Below are 20182 nucleotides of genomic sequence, written 5' to 3' on the forward strand. Positions count from 1 at the left end.
TTAAATGTCCTTCACCCAGCCCGGTTGATTTAAGCTAGCCCCGCATGATGATTGTTGTTGTTTTGTTCTTCTGCGCTCCCTTGCTTTATCCCGAACGGTCACAATTGGCATCGATGAAGCGATACACCACCCAATCGAACCCATTCTCGATGGTGTCCCGCTATCTGTTGCGTTCATAAATTAAGAAACCCAAAGCCGGCGGGCGTTAGACATTTTATCGGCATCCGACGATGCAGATGGAGAGCATGGCTCGGTTTGTCGCAGGCTTCACAGATAAGCGACCCAGGCGCAGACACGCGAACCGTGCAAACAACAACGCGCCCATCTCGATGCCGCGACCAAGAACTGCCCCTTCTCAGGGAGGCTCGGTCTGCAGCCGCAATCGCGACAAATGAAAACGGGGCCACAATTTATTATTATTGCACGAGCATAATCGTAAAAATAAATCACAATTTATCACTAGCACATGTACTAGCGAATAGTGGGCCCACATGCTGCGTCGCGACCAACCAAACCACGCAAGACGCAGGCGAACAGACGTTGTTTTTTTTCCACCACACGCCGACAGAGCCGATGGTGAGATTGAAGCGTAAGCTTTTCGGCTGTCTGTAAAAGCTCCACGGTCGGCGGGCGGCCACGAGAGTATTAATATAAATAAAACACAATAATGAACCCAACGTAAAAACCCTGCGGTTCTTGGGCCACAACATCCGCAAAAAAAGCCGAAAGCCGAAAGGGGCACCAATTTTTGGCGATGATCCGCTTTCGTTGCATGCGTCAGCCTGGTCAGCGGTCAGCATGAACGAAGGAAAACCACCGGCACAAGCCGCGCCTAAGCCGACAAACAACCGACGAGATGGAGCGGGACAAATTTGTAAGCTCATTTATTAAGTGCCAGCAAAAACCCCGTTGGCATCGCATCACGGGGTCGGATGCGACGGATGAAGGATTATGTGGCCCGGTGCCATTCGATGGACATTAGAGTGGGTCTTCGCGAGTCGGGGGGCGTTGGGAAAACCCCTTTTTGGAGGGTCCCTGCTAGGAGCAAGGAAGTCAGAAACAAAAAAACAAAGACGAACGACACGCTGGCGAGACGCGTCCTTCGAGGTGGAGGCGGATATGTAAGCGCGACCGGCGTGATGACCGACGTAATGGGGTTTGTATTTTGCTGAGTCAATTAAATTTATGAGCTCGCGTTTGGCGGTTCGCTTTTGGCATGCGGGCGCATTTAATTGCGATTTCGATCGGGGTTTAGGCCGCCCGGGAGTGGTGTCATAACTCGCCAAACGCCATCGCTATTCATCATGCGGTCGGTCGGGGACGCTCGGTTGCGTAATAAGGGCCGGTTCGATGGGCGATCTATGGGAGGGTTCGCGTGGAATGTAAACAGTATCGAGTGTCCTTGCATTGGATGGGGCTAATTCCGTCCTGAAGCGCGTTGACGTGACCCCCGTCAACGCGATGGATAGGGTTAAGTCAGGGCGTTATATTCCTGTGGTAAGATTAACCGTCTTCAAACGTCTTCAAAATGCGTCGTGTTTAAGATAATGCAGATTACCAAACGCACATAACCAACAGTCAGAAGGGAATGAATCCGTCGGTTAATATCACATAGAAAATGTTTATAAGTTTTCTCAAATATTTGTTTTTAACCTTTTCTTTTAAAAATTATTTAAATTAAACATATTCTTATTATCCTCAAAACACACAACGCAATGTTGATAAGGATACGGTTCAGTTGCAAATAGCACAACTTCACAACTATCGCTTACTCCATTAAGCAACAACTGCAGCATCCCTAGTACGATCGTTGCAAATGTGCAAATTCTTCAACACCACCGGGAACTTTGCGAATAGCAATTCCTTTTTTTTTCTGGCTCGCAATTTTCACGTCCAAAAGTTTTCGTTCTGTTTCACGCTCGTGATTTACGATGCAAACCCATCGAAATGAACCACGGAAAAGCAGAAACACTGAGATCGCATACCTTCAGCGGACTTCAACAACCGCTAGAAACGGAGTGAAGGAAAATTTCAAAAAAGTACACCAAAAGGATCACTTACTCTCACGGGTGCCATTGAAATGCGAACTTCAGCGATCCGGTGGGACCAGTTGCACCGTTCCGTTGGCCACGCTCCATTGGCTGCTGGCACGGGCATGGAGGTTTTCCTTCGTGCTTCTCGGACAAGAGTCGCAAGAAAAACTAACAAACTTTCTCTACACCGATCCAGAGCAATGAATCTGATTTATGCGGCGTTCCGAAACGCTTTAGTAGTGCACTGTTTGAAGCACGGTGAGGAGTGATATGGAAAATTATGAAAAATCATCCACACTCCACCCACCCACCATGAGGCAGGCTTGAGAAAAACCATTACTCGTTAGCGGGGGTTGAAAAAGAAAACCAAACCAACCCAAACAAACATTCGATTGAGTCCGATGCGGCCCTCTTGTTGGCTTTAACATCAAAGCTTTGCACATCTCCGGCCTGCCTGTTAGCAGCGTTTCGTTCTTTGCTACGGTTTGCAAAACAATTTCCCTCCTGCCGTGAGGCGTTCCGGTCGTTCCGAGAACTGCCACGATGCTTCCAGCAGTGTTATCAGTACACATTCGACATTACAGATGCAATCTGTCCAAGGCAACCGTACCCGGTCTCTCGTTTTTATGTGGAAAACAAGCAACTAAACAAATCGAAACGGCGTTCCGGCCGGTTCCAACACCAACACCGCACGATGTCCTTTGTCCGAGAACAGGGCGCAAACGTTTCCCTTCGGGGCGACACACCATTTGATTGTCATTTTTGTTTTCATGCCTTGCCCGGATGCAATTAGGTGCTGTCATATTTAGGCGCAATAAAAGCAATAAATTTATCGAATCTACTACCAACCTGAGCGGGGATTTGGAGTAGCGATAAATGTGACCATTTCACCGCGGCATCCACCACTTGGCAGGGGAACTTCAACAAGAGGCAATTATATCGTTTATCATCAACCACACCCACCACCCGTGGTAAGCGTAGGGAGTGCAATTTATTTTAATTTAATTGAACCACACAATGCACTCCAAAAGACGAATACCGCACCGCGCAGGACTCGTCTTTTGACGCATCCTTTCCGTCAGAAGAGAACCCGCTTGATTCAGCGCGTAGCAACGGAATCAGCAGCAGCAGCCGAGAGCATCTTATGGAAATGTATATTAATTACCTGCGGCTGGTGTATTCGGTGAACTTTTGCCCTTAGTCGAATGAATAACAATGCCCTCGTAAGCGTTTACTAGCTGCACTCGGCGAATCCGCCTTCGCATGTGCCCACATATGCGCAACCATACGCTTCGAAAGGTAAACTTTACCGTTTGGAGCCGACTGTGCCCCTACACGTTGCGTGCTGGGTTTTCCAGCGAGTTTCCCAGCCCTGAACCTGAACCGAGCCGCAGCACCTCGTTAGTTTTGAAACTGTCGGATCAACAACCAAACGATTCGATCGATAGGACGGTGCTATCGTATGTGCTTCACTTTTTCCCGGTAGGAAATATGAATTTTCCACCGAGATGGCTCACGCCAACGCATAGCCTTTTTCCCTGGGTGCTCCTGTGTGCTCCACATTTTATAGCAAGCCAGCAAACAAACAAAAAGGATGTAGCAAAAAAAAAAACAAGGGAACACCCAATCCCGCTAGTATCATCGCGCGCGCGCGCATGCAGTACGTGATATATATCAATCTGGCGGTGGCAAGAATATAAATTTCCTCTGGCACGAATTGTTGAGCAAACATAAAACAAGCCTTCGCGACAACCGCGCACGGTGAGGCCTGCAATCCGTCGCCCATAAAACACGGCCCGAAATTGGCCTCGTGAGCTGTGGAACGCATAGGCGCACACACCAGGAAACAGGAACATGATCCGACCCGGGGCACATCAAAACCTGCGCATCGTAGTTTCATAAACAGTGGTGGCACACACACAAAAACCAAGCCGTGCCTGGAACGCGTTCGAAAGTGATTGATTTTGTTTTATTTGATTCGATTTGCGCTCGTTAAATAACTCCGTGATGGATTTGATTTCGCAGTATGAAAAGCACACCGCGAACGGTCTATATTAAATATGCCAATAAACGCGTCGGGGGTTTTTTCTGCATCTTCTTTGTGTACCTAGTAAAAGGGATAAAGGAAAAAAACCATCCCCTCCAGGGAAAACTAGTTAACGGGGTTGCGTTATGCGCGGTTCCGTTGAAAATTCCATTCCAGTGTTGTCAACCGTGCACATTCCACCGCGCAAACTACCAGTAGCCAACACTGATAACACGTGCCGCCTTCATGTGATGACCGGGAAGCAACACAAACCCCACACACACACACACACGCTTCCCTGTCTCGATTCTAGTCCTCGATCAACGAACGTCTGAGCAACAGCAGCGAAAAAAAGCAGCAAACGCACCACCCCCTACTCGACAATGACTCGGCCTCGGCCATAATTCATTCGACCCATTGGACCCGGACCCGTTGGGCTGGCAGGTGGTGCAAACCCTGCCATTGGTGATATGAGTGCCATTGTTCTACTTCGCCCAGAACCACCCCCGTGTAGCGTTTTATGAGCCATCAAACCGATGTTCATCCACCCACCCGGGTGGATCCGAAATTCGAAGCAGCAGCACCCCCGTGGCTGGATTCGATTCGCTAGCCCGGGTTAGGTGAGTAATTAACCGCACGGTTCATTGTCTTCGAATTACGCGGCGGTTCACCAGCGAGCGATAGGAAACCCGGTAAATGGTGCCACCCCGGAGTGGGTGGGTTTGGTACACACCACTTTGGGAGCGGTTGGAAAAGTCCGCCACTTTGGTGGTGAAACGCTTCTGCCTAATATACCCGTAGCGATTATTTAATGCGACTATTAATGTGTTGGCTTACAGGCGTCGAGCCCACGACCAGCAACCTACCAGGCGCTTATCAATCCGTGTGACCCGACGCGGCTGGAAAGCTAGGGTGTCTCCTCGGAAAACTCTTACACCTCACGCGGAAGGTTTTGAACCGCACAGCCCAACCCACAAGAAGACAACCGTGGTTGGGTGGGTGATAAAACTTTCCACCACCCTATGACCCCGAGCGGTCGTAGCATATTATCGCATCCAGTGCGGCGACGCGGTTCCGATTGTTAATTAAATCGAATTGAATTAGTTCGCGTATGCAAATGAATCGTTTCCAGGCTCCGGGGCCACTCGCACACCGTAGGCGTGCACTCCCACACATGCGAACGAAGAAGCAAAATTTGACACGGGCACACCAACGCGCAGAAAGATCATTTCGCTCGTGTTACGGGGGTTTGCTTTGCTGGAAAATGGGCTCCCGACGGTGGCTCAACACGAAGAGTGAGCATTTCGTGAGGATGGCACACGAGGATAATATGAAAAATTTAGTGTAACTTTTGCCGCTGAGTTTTATGTTATTTTGTGTGAAATTTTATGGAAGTTTAGCAACAACTTGCTGTAGCCAATTAAACCGAGTAGCATAATTTTATTGTTGGTTTGGTCCTTTGTATGGCATGATCCCATTATGCTAGCACACGCCAGGAAAACGAGCGTATAAAATTAAACGAACAACTAGTATCCTGGGCTTGGAACTGGGAATTCGCTCACTCCTTGCCGCAGGAGATTGTTTCATCTTAACGGTGTCCGACGCTTCGTACAGTCCCGCAAAAAGGAAGCGAACCCCATAAGCTTGTCGCATGCGAGAAACACAACAAGCGCATGTAAGATTAGATAACTCCCGGTCCCGTGTCGCCCGGACCAATTGCACGGTCGATCAGATGCTCAGCACTGGCGAAACCCAGTGCTGCCAGTGCCGTTGCAATAAAGGTATTAAGAGTTTGATAACGAGCGTGATTCCGTCGCTCGTCGGAGCATAAGCAGCATGCACCGTCGAGACGCGATGGAACCGAGGCGAAGTGCTAAATTGCGGCCCGTTGTTGAGCTGCCATCGCCTGGTAGAGAAGCCTGCACCCGGAGAAGGGCCGATTGGAAGAAGAATGCTAACGAGTAGACTTAATGACGACGATTGCCGGGCGATAAGCGAACGCAATGTGCACAGCCATCTTTCCACGTTGACGCGGTGTACGGCATGGGGGAGACCTTCGAGGGGGCACGATCAACACGACAAACGTGCCTAATTGCCGCGAAGACCATCGTCACCAACACGCCGGTACTGGTACACGCCACGCGAAGCCTCATTAGAGATGACGTTTTTACCTGGGAATTCAATTTCCGTTTCAAACCGGATCACGCCCACGAAAGCGCCCTCCCGCAGGATGCTGGTGGTGGAGTTCGGAAAATTGGGAGCCCCTTTTTTGGGCCATTTTGTTAATGCCTACGATCAACCGTTGACAAACCGTCCCCACGGGGGCCCGGTTACATTTGAAGCAATTACGTTTCGTGCTTTGCTGTGCGTCTCAAGTACCAATACACTGCAATTGGGTCTAAGCATTTTTCGTGGATGGATTCACAAAATGGATTCTCCACTGCTTCACTGAAGCACTCCAAAACAAGCCGTCATTGATGACTTTAATTAGAAAGTCTTATGTCCTAGGCAACCGTTGGCAAGTAGTACCAACATAAAAAAAAAGTCGCCTACTGTGACTCGTCGTTCACCATCATTGCTTTGACAGCCATCAGGCAAACGACGACAAAATCGGCCTAACATCAATTCTAGAAAGAGCTATTCGAAACGGTACTTTGAAGGGATGTAGTTTTTAATTCGGTAGCTTAATTATTCCTTATGATTCCAATGAAAAGGCTATTTAAATGCCATCTCGTGATTGGAGCCGTAATCAAAAATGCTATAACAAGTGATTCAATAAAAATAAAAGCCAAACCGTCGCGCTTGTCATACTCGTATCGTCTCTTTCAATTACAAGATAAACACGTGCACGCGTCCAACTAAATCCGGAACACGATGTAAATCGTTATCAGATGATCAATGGCATATGTTTTTTGAGCCGGTACACTTGAGATGCCGATAGCGGATGTAATAATGCTGCCCGGCCGAGGCACCGCTGTGAGATTGATTTTTATTTCGCGCGATAAGATAACTGATGCCGTTGACAATGACAAAAAGGGAAGCTCGGTTTTAATTGCTCTTGTTTGGAATTGAAATTTTTCAAACAGAAGTAAACGTGATGCAAAAAAGGGGAGAAATTACACTGCTCTTTCAGCTTTTAGAAACACAACAACTGCGCGGATCAAACTTGTACACAACAAACACTCGTGAAGCAAAATATTGGGAGTAAAATTTCAACACAAACTGCACTATGCCACCAGCTAAGCAACAACAGAAAAAAGACCCCATCAACACTTAATTATCACATGGCTCACCTATTTTTCCCAGCAACCGGCGGGCCACTTGTAGCAGATTTTGGCACTGATCGCGCACACGTTTCTCCTCGTACAGCTCGAACGCCGTCACCAGGTGGCCAAGAACGTACCTGCACGCGCGCGAGAGAGAGAGAGACACAGAAAAGCGGAAGCACAATGTAGCGAAATTCCATTTTGGTCGATTTGGTCGACCTCCTGCCAGTGACTGTACCTACCGGAACGTATCGTCAATGTAGAACTGATTCCGCGACCGGGACGAACCGTCACCGGCAATGCACACGAACAGCGCGATCTGTTGCTGATGCGGCGCGGCCAATGTTGCGCCATTGTGCGGCTGCTGGACGGAGGAAAAATTCAGCTCGTTCAGCGATGACGTGGACGAGGCGGACGTCGTCGAGGTTTGCGACTGCAGCTTGCTCACCTTCGGGCCCAGGATGTCGTAGATCAGGGTGTTGTGCTTGTTGCCGACGACCTAGGGACGAAAGGAGCCGCAATAGATAAGCGACATAGCAGCACGAAAGAAAAAAATAATATATCAACCGTCCGTCAGTGACGAAACCATTCCGGTGGCATAACGCGCGCTATGGCGTCGCCGCATGGGGTGAGTTTCGAACTGTTACCGCATGGGGTTTGCGCACGATGACGTCAAACCGATGTCTGCGCGGTTTCCCGGAGACGAAACACGCGCGAGTACGTCCGCCCGTCTCGAAGTGACAGGGCCTGTGGTCTGCGTGAGTTGGTGTTAATTTTTGGGGTAAGTTCTCACTTAGCACTCGAGAGACGTCGAATTTACGCACGATGTGTGGTGGAGAAGTCGCCACATGGCGATTGTTTTGGCGTGTGCTTGGTATTTTTTTCCTTCCTCTCGCTTTTCGCTGCTTCACCACAATCTGGTTTCCATTTACCATGGTCTAGGCCATCGTTTAGACCTGGCGCTCGAAGTTTCACGCCCTTCGGATAAACCCTAACGGGTGGAATCTGTCTCTACACCTGAGGAATGTGGCAAATGCGGAGGGGAAAATTAATTACACTTTCAAGGGCACCACTGGATTTTCTCCCACATCTAACCCTCGTTCGGTACCATCCTGCGACAGCGGGAGCGTTCGCGTCATGGAAAACGAAACACATTTCACAGAAATCTAGTTTCGTTGAGTGCTAACGACCGTTAGCGGGCATAAGGACAATCCCGGCGGGTGGGACGGTGGAAGATTTAATTCGAAATCAATTTACCTCTCTAACGAAGTTATACTGACACGCCACGATGCACACTCGTGGTTGGTTTGTATCTATGTATATTCCATGGTTGAAACCCTAGCACGAACCTTCGCGTTTTTTTTTGTGGTTCTCTTTAGCCAATCAATAGCTGATGCTAATATGGCTGATTGTCGACAACAATTAATACGATGTTTTACACACACACACGCGCACACAAAATGGCTAATTTGTTCCGCGTAAAAGCTTCGCGCGATCCTAGAATCTCTTCCCATTTCTCGTGCAAACGTCAACGCAAATTCTCGCGTTGTCTGTGTAAGCCGATTTGAAAGACCATTACAAAAATAAACGAACTTCAATGTTGCACAGCCAATCTTTGCCAACCGCGGATCATATTTCCGAGCAAAAACCTGCGCCTTGACATGTCCGGCAAGTGTGATGGAACGAAGCCAGCCGTTAGTGTGAATCGCCCAACTGACCTATCGTGGCGTCAAAATTTACAGCGCAAAATCTCCAAAAAACCACCACCCCGGGGAGCCCGATAAGATAAGAAGGTTGTGAAATGCCCGTTTGTGGCCGTAAACTTTTCAGCGCGTTGCGGTGGACACGTCACAGGAGCAGAGAGAGAGAGAGAAAAAAAAAGATCACCCCTCATAATCTTCACCCCAACGGGTTGCATCAGCAAAGATACTGACGCAGCTAGTCCGGATGGTGCCCGTCCCGAAATGAGACACTATGGACACACTATCTGCTATCCTTGGTCGGGGGTAGGTTTACCGCGTCATCCGGCCAACTTTAGCTTAGGCAGGGAAACCTGCTAAACAAGATCACTTATCGCCTTGGATAGTGGAATGCATGACTCAACCACAAAACGGGTGGGATTCTACCATGCCGTGCCCTGTCTCGTAGTGGCGAAGAGAAAGAGATTTCAAAATAAATACACACACCACGACCCTGGGCACCTGAGCTCGGCGGAGAAGAAAATTGTGAAATTCGGGAGCAGTCGTGATGGCCCGAAGATGAAATGCCTCAACCATTAGTCACCCATGGCGCGTGCATTTCGTCATCATTTTGGGCCGCCTAGCGACACGCGCTAATGAATATATAGCTGTCGTTCATGTGACTTATTTCAGCATCAGCATGTACGGTCGCATTTTCTTTTTTTCCTTTTGGCTTCGTTCATCTTCCGCATATGTGTCGCCGCTAAAAAAAAAAATCAAAGTTCGTCCAACACATCGAGACCTTCACCCGACGTTCGTGCGTGGGTAATATTCGAACCATATCTCGCGTTTATGTCGTGATGGCATAAATTACTTTCCCTCCATTTTGCTACCCATGAAACGGGACAGTCTCTGGGACGTTATGACCGCCCGCCCCCCCCCTAAAAGGAACCACCCCACCAAGACCAGCTCCGTGACCAAACGTCAGCTTCTTTTTCGACAATTTCCAGCCTTGTTCCGGGTGGCAACAAACACCGACACCAGCATCCCCGATCACTTCCGGTGGGGCGTGTCAGAGACGGCTAGCAAATTGTTATCATATTTCACGCCACCACCGCAGCACACGGCAAAATGGACGGTACGAGAAGCTCTCTCTCTCTCTCTCTCTCGCTTAGCTCACAATTCCCCCTTGCGGGTTTGGCTCCCCCAAAGTTTGTGCGTAATGCGCAAGATAAAGTAAACCACGAGCGCCTTCATGGCGGCCGCACCGCGCGAATGTAGGGCAAACGGGCAGAAGCGTAATAATGCACGCGGGCACGGAAAAGCTGCTGCACGATAATGGCACGATTAAGCGGATGCTTCGGGGGTGTGCAACGGCGCATTGTGTAAGAACGATCCTTGCCATCCCTGTTGTGCGGGTGGTTCGCACGAAAGCACGTCCTGCAAATATGGCGACGGCTGCAGAGTCAGGAGTAACTGACGCCTGGCAAGACCTTGCCCCGTTTCGATCACCTTCGTGGTAAAAGCGCCAAGGTGATGTGGTGCCTGACCCGCACGATGCCGGAAGGCCAATGATGCATCTTGCGGAGCGAAAGGCTGTGTGCTTGAGCTTGACTTCGAGCCTGACGCAAACCCCGGCCCAGGTGAGAGATGCATTAAGCGATTTGGCCCCCCTCCCCGGAAGCGGTACGTTGAGAGAGGCCACAAAGCGGTGGTGGCACTTGTTGCAGCGCATGGTAACTCTGGTATTGTCTTCTGTAAAGGCAACACCTTCACCGGTCGGCAACGTATAGCTGCAGCTGCACCAACCACCAACCATCCGGCACACGGAGTGATTATTAAGCTAATTGAATTTCCAAACGCAAACATACAACATAAGCCGCTTAAAAGCACGGGCAGATATTGTTTGCTTCACTTGCGTAAAGCTCGATGCTTTAAAGCCGAAAATTCATAGTAACGTTTTCAATTATTGCCGCAAGGACACGACCCTTGCTGGATGGCCGTTCTCGCTTTCCACCAGTTTCTCTGGTGCAATGTGGTCAAGATCAGCGTTGGCTGAACATTTGCATGCTGCAAATTATTTATAGCTTCCAGCCCATTAAATGGCGATGCTGTGTGGTTCTTTTTTTCGCTCTTTCTTTTGGCTTTCTTTCCGCCCAGCAAGGACGAAGGTCGTCCTCCCAGAAATGGCATTATTTATGCATGCTAGATCGGCTTTCGCGAACGCAGGACGATGGAAACCAAGAACGGTGGCGGGCGTGCTTCAAAACGGACGAAAACTAAGCGCCAATAAAAAAAAGAAGAACCGCGTAATCCGAGGTACGGAACAATCCGCCAAATAAAAACCAGCTTCCAAAGTTTGGCTGCTGAGCTGGCTGAGAAAACAATGGCTCCCGGCGCCACCCGAAGGCGGTTTTCTTTTGGGGCGGTTGTTCTCCCTTCAATATTATCTCGCGAGCGCGCGGCACAAGACGACGAGAGAAAACTTTTCGCTGTTATTAATTATTTCACCCGCTGCAGCCGGAGCAACTGCCATGGTTTTGCGTGCGTCCTGTCGTCGTCGTTGCCACTGGAAACGCGAACCGCATGCTGGGAACTAGAGCGCATCGGAAACCATGGCATACTGCGTTTGGAGCGTGCTGTAATGCTAACAGCATAAGATAGCGCATCTCGAAAGGTGAAAACACAGCGATGAAGTAGGTAAACTTGCTGTCGTTTTTTTTTTGTTTTACACCTACAACAAAAAAGCCACCCCCAAGATGATCTACACCCCCTACACCCCGGGAAAGTTATCGTAAATCTCGACGGGAAAAGTTAAAGCCGTATGGTAAAAGTTTAAGTCCTGCCCCATTAAAAGCTCTCAATTTCACCGTGCCTCTTCAGCGAAAGGTAAAAATTAGCCAAGGATGACAAAATATGACCGAAATTGTATTTACCTTATCTTCGGGGGTGGGGTGTTTTTTTCTTTTCTTTTTTTGGTACGATCGACCTACCTGACCGACCGACCTCTATGTTGGCGGAAGAAACCACGATGGCACCCCGAGGGCTTTCCTTTGGCTTTGGGTGCGCGGTTGCGAGGAGCAAAAATATCGAAAAATTCCCCTACCGGAATCTCATTTCATGGCGGTTTGCGTTAATGTGGGATCCAATTTGCGATTAAATTCCTCCCAAACTCGAAGCCACGGAAGCTAGCTGCTAGGTGGCAGGATGGAAGCGGATGTGCTAAGGACACGGGCCACGGGTCGGTCGCACAAGGAGATGCATAAAACAGATACCACAGCTCCAAATCTGTGTACCGCGCGTGCGTATGTGTGTGCGTGGGCGTGTGTAATATCTGTCGGACGCGTGCAGCAAACCCGGACAAGGGCAACAGGATTCGTCGCCACTGATCCGTCGCTTACCATAAATGCCTTGCTCCACGTGTCCATCGAAATGGCGACCCGGCCCGGTTACACGGCGATGGCTTTCGGGTGGGCGAACTCGCAGAAGGATTACCGACCTGAGGCCCGTGCTTGTGGCGCTCAGAACCCGGACCAGCTGTCGGACCGGATCCGTGTACGGCCTGGGGCGAGACACGCGAAGCACTATCTCTACCTGCCTGCTTCCCAAGGCAGACGTTCTCCAAAAGCCATCCCGGCAACCCCCCCAGGAGGGTGGTCGTAGAAAAAGTAATAAATATCACATTTCACACAATTTACTCGGCCGGTGCGGCCGACTGAAACCAAATACGTAGTGTGCATTCTCCCACCCAAACGGGGGTGGTTGGTTCGGTTGCTGGCTGCTGGTGCCACTTAGTAACAGCAAATGGTTTCTACCCCTTAGGGGCGCGGGCTCCTTTTTGATGATTGGCTCCCGAGCGGCTTGACAGTGACAAACAATAATCCAAACAGCAATGAAAAAGCACGGCAAAGCTTACCATCGCAGGATTATCGTTTGGCTTTCGGAGCCCGGGGTTTTGCGTGTTATTGCAGACGATTTAATCAACAAATATTGCGCCTAATCAAGGTTGCTTTACGTATCGTTTTAAGCTTGCTCAAAAAAAAAAAATCTGCTAAACTACATTAGCTTCTCTTAGGAAATTATAACCTCTTTTTCCGTACGTATGGTACGCTTTATTGGCCCTTGGGCCAAACAGGCAACTCCGAATCCGCAGTGACACTAGCGACCAGTTAATCTTTCGAACGAAAACAATCCCGCTAATTTACGGGACCATCTTACCAGGCGATTTAATCGCCGCTTTTCACCCCTCGATTTGTTTACACGCTGTTTATTCGCATAAATTCGGTGCCCGACGCAATCGCGTCGGTTTTAATGTGTTTTTTTTTCTTCACAAGTGGATGTTTCCACTTCTCCCTTGGGACGCGTGTACGGCAGGATGAATTCGGTTGGTTTCACACTCGATAGCAGCACGGAATCGCAGCGGTAAAAATTAATGCCATGCATTAACGCCGTGGCACTCTCTTGAACGCCTCAAAAAGTGCACGTTCAAGGTTATTTGCGTGAAAAATAGATCCTCGTGTAAAGGTTTCGTAGTACGCTGTACGCTCATCGGAGGCAACTTTCCCGAAGCCAATGTCTCAAACAGAGCCCTCAACATTGAAACGTGTGAGTTAAAGCGCACCATAATGATGCGACCGTATTCAACCCATAAACCACCAGGCGTCTCCACTGGATCTCGTGGACGGGCGATTTGCGACCAGAAGGGACAAATCCAATAGAAAACCACCCCGTACCAGAGACAGGGGCGCGTACAGAAACTTTACACTCAAGTAGAAGGATGGTTTCGTTGTGCCACCGACGAGATAATATAGCGGGCCTGTTTCAATGGTTAGCTCCCTTATGAAGCGCTCTCGCCATCCCAACATTAGCCCTACTCAATGTCACGTGGTGGCGGCGACGAGTTGCGCCAGTGGAATTTTGCTACAATTTACAGAGTGAGTCAGGCGGTTTTAGAGCAAGATTCGCTCGCCAATCGTGCTCTGTTTTCTGCGCTGTACCCTGTATGTGAGTCCGTGTACGTGAATGTGGGTGTATGTCTGCGTGCGGTCTATGCTGTGCGCTGTAATGGCACTTTGCCAAACGCCGACCGTGGGGACCTTGAAACGGGGACCGGGTTTCAGCTTCGGTTCGTCCCTGACATTGAGCTCGCATGCGGCACCACGTCGGCCAACCGGCGAGTTTGGCGGATGATCTATCCCCCGAGCGCCGATGGTGTCCTGGCGGTGCACACATATTATACTGTGTGGTCGCCCACTTAAATAAGACAGTCGGGCTTTGTTTAAAAAAAAAATCGCAGCACATGGCAGGAAATTGGAAACATAATACGACTATCCAAAGCAAAGCTGCTGTTTTCGTGCGTATCGCTTAAGATTTCGTTATTTATATCGATTCTGAAGGTCATGTTTTGCGTTGCACCGTACTGTAATTCTGCCCCGGCAGGAATGGCACAAAAAAAATCGCAACTATCACTTACCATCTCGATAACTTCGGAAAAGTCCTTGTTGAGATCGTCTATGACGAACGGGTAGCCATTGTGTTGTGAACCGGTGCGGAAATGTGATGAGTTGATCTGCGAAACAAAAGCCAGGAAAAAAAATTAATTTAATTACTGCGTTCATCAATGGAAAACTCGAAGATATAAATTATTTCTCCCCGGCAGGAAACACGTAATCATCATCCCTTCGATAGATATTCCCAACGCGCCCTGATATCGATCCCGAGCCACGCAAGGGTAGGCAGGTTTTAAATTTCAGAATCCATCCCTCAACGATGCCGAGCCGCTTCCGCAGTACGTATTATACTTTCGATATTTATGTGTGCACGGATGTAGCTGCTCTCGGATAAGCTTCACCGCTCGACGGTGATATCCTGGACCCGAGCCGAACAACCGCTCCCCAGCCGGAAGCAATCATGTCATTGAGCAGCACATGAATGGTAGCCATGATGGTAATGATTATGGGTTCGGATCACCGTAAGCCACAACCCGTCCGACGTCAGAGCTGGATATGCCTTGATCCCGGCTGGGATGGAGCATTTTCTGCGTGATTTGGTGTGGCCCAGCGATGAGACAACGCTGCCACTGATGATTGATGTTGATCTATGCACGGACCCAAGTCAATATCTTGACCAGCCGTACCATAAGGGGTCAGTGAGATAAAAAAGGGCACCCCTTTCTGCATTGGAAGTTGGAAAACAAAATGAAAGTAATTCATCCGTGTCCTTTCGGTCAGCTCATTCAACATAGCTCCGTGTTGATAGAAAAAAACACCATCGTTCTACGATATGAACATTCCAAATCTTTTCACCCAAATACAACACAGTTTTTAGTCATTGTTTTAAAGCTAAAAACAAACATAAAACATAAAAGGCTGTTTCGTAATAAAACACATTTTATTATTAAAAACGCTACTGCATGTTGTAAAACTAAACTCATCGTTGTAAAACCAAATCAAAGCATTCAAAAATGTCTTTACAACATGGGATTTTTTGCTACATGTAATTTATTCCCGTTACATTTAATGTCGCCTGCTTCTTCAACCTCACTTCCAAAACGAAATTTCTTTGAATATTAACTTTAATAGACATGAAATACCGTATTGCATAGAAACTCGGTTTAGCAATCACATTCAAAGCATTATTATGAAACGCATTCCTATAGCAAAACAATGCTTTGGAAGCAAAGCTGCGATTCATTCATATTGCCATTCCAACGACACAAAATGTAATAGATTACAGGGGACCTTTTTATACGAACGTTCTGACAAAACTAGGAGCCATTAAGGTATTTTTTGGTATACAGAAAATAAATTTATAACGAATTTGAAACGAAATTTAGCAAATGAATTTATGAAAAGAACATCCTTATTGGTACAGTTTTTTTTAACCAAAGCCCGATAACAAAAAGTGCAATACAAAAAATAATTTAACAAATGTAGTAGATGATATTTGACAGAGGTATTTAAATTTAACATACAAGATGTTAACAAACAGACACAGACCCTAAAAAATCATGAGACCACAAAAGCATGCTTCCCAAATAGCTCTAAATCTCCATTCCTCCGTGTTCTATGTTTAAGTAATTCATTTTAACAAATAATACAATGATCCTTTATTAAACCGTCACGAAACATTCATGACTTGTGTTTACTGAACTCGTTTTTCGAAAAAAAAAGAACTAAAAAAAGCTATTTGCTACCATTAGCAAAACGCAGCCTACTATTATCCTGTTTATCACTCAAATATTCGTGTATCCTTTGGCAACCCTTTCCAGGCACCCTCGTCACTCTAATGAGAAGGCACCGAGGCCGACTCGCGGTAATCCTCCACGCCAGCAAGGTCCCGAAAAGGATGATGCATTCGCCGGAACGACCCCCGGTTTTATGTTTGTTAATGGAAAATAATTCGCATAAATTGAAAACTTTGCCAAGAGAGCGGGAAGGGATTTAGGCTTACCGTTTGTTTGTTTTATTATACTTTTTTGTGTATCCTCCATCAAGCTTTACCGGTTATATCCTGGCGTGTCTGCGTGCGCTTCGATCGCGCTTCTTTTGCCACTTTAACCCGTTCCAAAGTTCAGCGCGCCGTGCAAACGATGGATAGCATAATGAGGGAAAATGTATTTCCCTCAATGCTCAGCGAAAACGGAAACCTTCTTCAAAGCGCGAATATTGTTGCCATTCTTTAACAATGTCCAATCGTATTGAGACATAACGTCGGCGTTATTAAATGTTCTGCGAATTTCGGTTTTGATTTATTTCCCCAAGAAGAGTCGGTAGCCTTGCAATTGGCATTCTTAAATTAGGAAAAAAAATACTAGAGTCTACTTTCGCAGCAAGACAAAACGCGAACAGCTTCCCAGCCTCATTAGGTAACGTGGAGTGTGTGGATTATTGCTTCGCTGCTCTCACCACACAACGACGAACGATCGAAGGACACCATACGCCACCATCGACCGAATGACGCCGCATTTCCAAATGGCGCGCATTGCATGAAGATTTTCTTCCGAAAATAAGCAGCTTCTTCGGGAGAAAATGGTGCGAAAATTTTGGAAATGCAGTGCACGTTTCTGTACCGTGACCCAACCGAACAACCCGTCGTCTGGTAGCGACGAGGAACGCCTGCAAAGCGCCCTATTTTCCGCCCATCTTTGCAACGCCACGATCGTCGTGCGCCCGGGCGCTAACTGAGGCACTGTATCGTATGGCAATAAGCGAGAGCAGCAGCTGCCGGCGAAGTAGCGAAATCATTCAATCCAATCCACATTCGCCGATGGCCTTCGATGGGGACGGGATTCATTTTCGGCATTCGCATTCGAATGGCTTCGAGCACGTGTGTGCATGTGTACGTATGGGCACGTATTGATGGTCGTTTGTCCCAGCCATAGAAAATCAAAAAAAAAAAAACAACATCCTCTTTCTATGCCTGTTTATTAAGCTATGTTTTCTTGTATGCGAAAAGTTGCGCGAGAGATACGCCCGGAAAGTGGCTTAATTTTTGCCGCGTTGCCGGAACGAGAATGGCAACATTGACTGCTTGTTGTCGGACGTTGGACTTGGGTGTGCTGGGCCGACGAGAAAGTAGTGGATTGATTTATGTGTTTCCAAATCACTGGCACTACTCTCCGTTTCGCACGCCAAATTCTAGCCATAATTCAAAACATCCCCCAAAACGACACACAGACTTTTTCGCCCCCCGCACGGTACGTGTGGTGTTGACCGTGACGTAGGTCACCCAGGCGAATGTGATGAAAAACGAAGCGGTATTTACAACTGTGTAACAGTTTCCCACCACCACGTGAGCGCAAGGAAGCGTACGCTTTTAGAAATCAAGCATCAAAGCCCACAAAACTTTGATAATGAAAGCGCCGGAAAATTGGATTTTTTTGTTGCATACCCTCACGAGATTATTCCCTCGGTTTCGTACATCACTCGGAGCGCGTTAGCAGCTTGGGAGAGGAAAAAAAAAGCGAACGCCTCAACCGCACAAAACAGCAAAACATTCACCGCAGTTTTGCAAACCGGTAGAAGAAAAATCAAACGCCACCTTGACGACGCATTCAGCTGGGACCGAAACCGAGAGCCAGGAAAGGGCAGCTCACAAGGATCCACACCACTAAAGCGTGCCTGCACGCCGTTCATCGTCGGTGCACCGTTCTTCCACCAAATCTGGTGCTGTTGCTGGTGCTGCAACCCTCAGCTGTTACCCGAGAACGTCGCTTTATCAACACCATGCGCGCCGCCATGCAGATGAGCTTTTGAAATGCGAAACCGAATGGAAATTAGAGTTGAAAATCGACCCCGAGACGGCGTGCTGGCGGCGAGCCAAAATTGCTTTCCTGTTTAGCCATTCGCCTATCGTCGGTCACAATCTCAACAGCTCGAGATGAAACGATTTCCCCGGAATCGGGAAGGGGCGAGTTCGTGGAGCAACGCACCGACGACGGTGGAAAATGTGCCTGACAACGTTTATGAGGAATTTCTAACCACGAGCAGACGACCGGCAGCAGCTAATGGGGCCTTTGGGTGAGAGAGAGAGAGTGAGAGAGTGCGGTTGAAAAGGAGTCATAAATTTTCTAAAACTCTACCAGGTGCACCCTTGGCCTGCCGTAGCCCAGGCGAGATGAGACTGAGTACGAACACACCGAGCTAGTGGTGATGACGATAATGAATAATCGGACCCGGTTCCGCTGGTTCCGGAGGGATGAACGCAACCCTTATTCTAATCGTTAGCATTCGGCACCGGTAGCCATGAATAAATAACACAAAATATCTCCCTTTGATACTGACGGGGCATGGCACGCTTGGGAAGGACCTCTCGGACATCGGATCGGCTTACCATCTAAGCCAAATGCGCAAATACTTCATCGATTGATGGCGGCTAATAGAACCCGATTCAAATCGACCCACCAACACAACGCTCCACCTGCTCTTAATTGCATCGTGGCATCGGTGATGCAACAAAAGGGCGCTCTCCATCGCAATCATGAATAGCGGATACACAATGCATCGCCGACGCGTAGGAACGCGCACCATGTAACAGCCATTCCGCAGCGACACACCATAGAACGCGGTGATTGCGCAAACAGCACACGAAAAACGGGTACTACCAGTTGCATGCTACTGGTCCGCAGGCAGGCTACGAGTACGGGGGCAATTTTCTGGCCCATTTATTGACTCGGAAAGTACACGCCCTGGCAACCCGGGTCCGCTCTCACACCGCCTCGGTTTGGCCGCACGAGCAGCTGGTTTATTTCTACTCAATTCAGTGCACTCACGCGAGTCCGAGACACGCGGCATTGGGTGTGTGTTCTTTTCTGTCTTGTTTTCGTTGTTGTTGCGGCGCGAGGAAATCCAGCGCTAGTTTTATTTTTAAATGCAACATGTAAATATTACAACAGTTCAGCCGGACAGCCGGAAGGTCTGGACTGTGTTTCTTGCCGGCACCGAATATAAATATATGTGTGCTCCCTTTTCCGCGAGTCATCAAACCGGAGAGATTGATCATCTTTTTTTTCTTTCTTTTTCTCACTCCGTGTTACAGACAATTCGGCGCGTGTTTGTTTGTTTACCTGACGTAACGGCACTGACAGGTAGGAGACAGGATAAGAGTGCCGTTACCGAAGGGACAGGGAAACATCGCAGAGATGACGCGGTAAAAAACGGCCATCGCGAGGAGGCCATTGGATTTAAACCGATTTCAACGGAAAAACGCCAGAGAGAGGACGTGAATTTTTTTTAACACCATCGCACCATCGCACCATCGCACCATCGCACCATCGCACCGCGCGCGTTTAAAGAACGACCCAACCGAATTAACTTGAATAAAGTGTTAGTGGAATCAGTTAAAAGAACACGTCAGTAGAATTTATTATTACGAACTTTAAGTTGGAGCCGAACTCCAACATTTTAAAAAAATTCACTCGCTTTCTACTTGTGAATCGGTGAACACCAGACTGAGAATGAATCGCGAAAACGATGTACCAAACCCCACCGCGAATTCCGCAGTGCGACAACTTTCCGCAGTTCAGCTAGTGGAAGACACTGTTTCGATACAGGAGTTGGTACAGCAAGCCAGGGAAGCGAACGAAAGCTTCGTCAGGCTGACCGCGCAGATCGCTCAGTTGAGCCCAAGCGTGTCGAGAGGGCTCGGAGTGTCGTTGAACGAGCAACGTGTAGGCGC

The 20182-nt window shown here is 48.3% G+C and overlaps 1 protein-coding gene across 1 annotated transcript in view; it reads right to left on the bottom strand.

Annotated features, from left to right (window-relative positions):
• The window catches only part of LOC128722935 (cGMP-dependent 3',5'-cyclic phosphodiesterase-like), a 45802-nt gene that overhangs the window by 12481 nt on the left and 13139 nt on the right, over nucleotides 1-20182 (bottom strand). Inside the window, exons 3-5 of the mRNA XM_053816628.1 lie at nucleotides 14478-14573; nucleotides 7568-7824; nucleotides 7353-7462 (exon numbers count right to left, since the gene is read on the bottom strand). Coding sequence (XP_053672603.1) covers nucleotides 7353-7462; nucleotides 7568-7824; nucleotides 14478-14573 — 463 coding nt within the window. The remainder of the gene's footprint in view (nucleotides 1-7352; nucleotides 7463-7567; nucleotides 7825-14477; nucleotides 14574-20182) is intronic.

The sequence above is a fragment of the Anopheles nili genome, chromosome 3 (genome assembly GCF_943737925.1).
Source record: "Anopheles nili chromosome 3, idAnoNiliSN_F5_01, whole genome shotgun sequence".
Classification (NCBI taxonomy): Eukaryota; Metazoa; Arthropoda; class Insecta; order Diptera; family Culicidae; genus Anopheles; species Anopheles nili.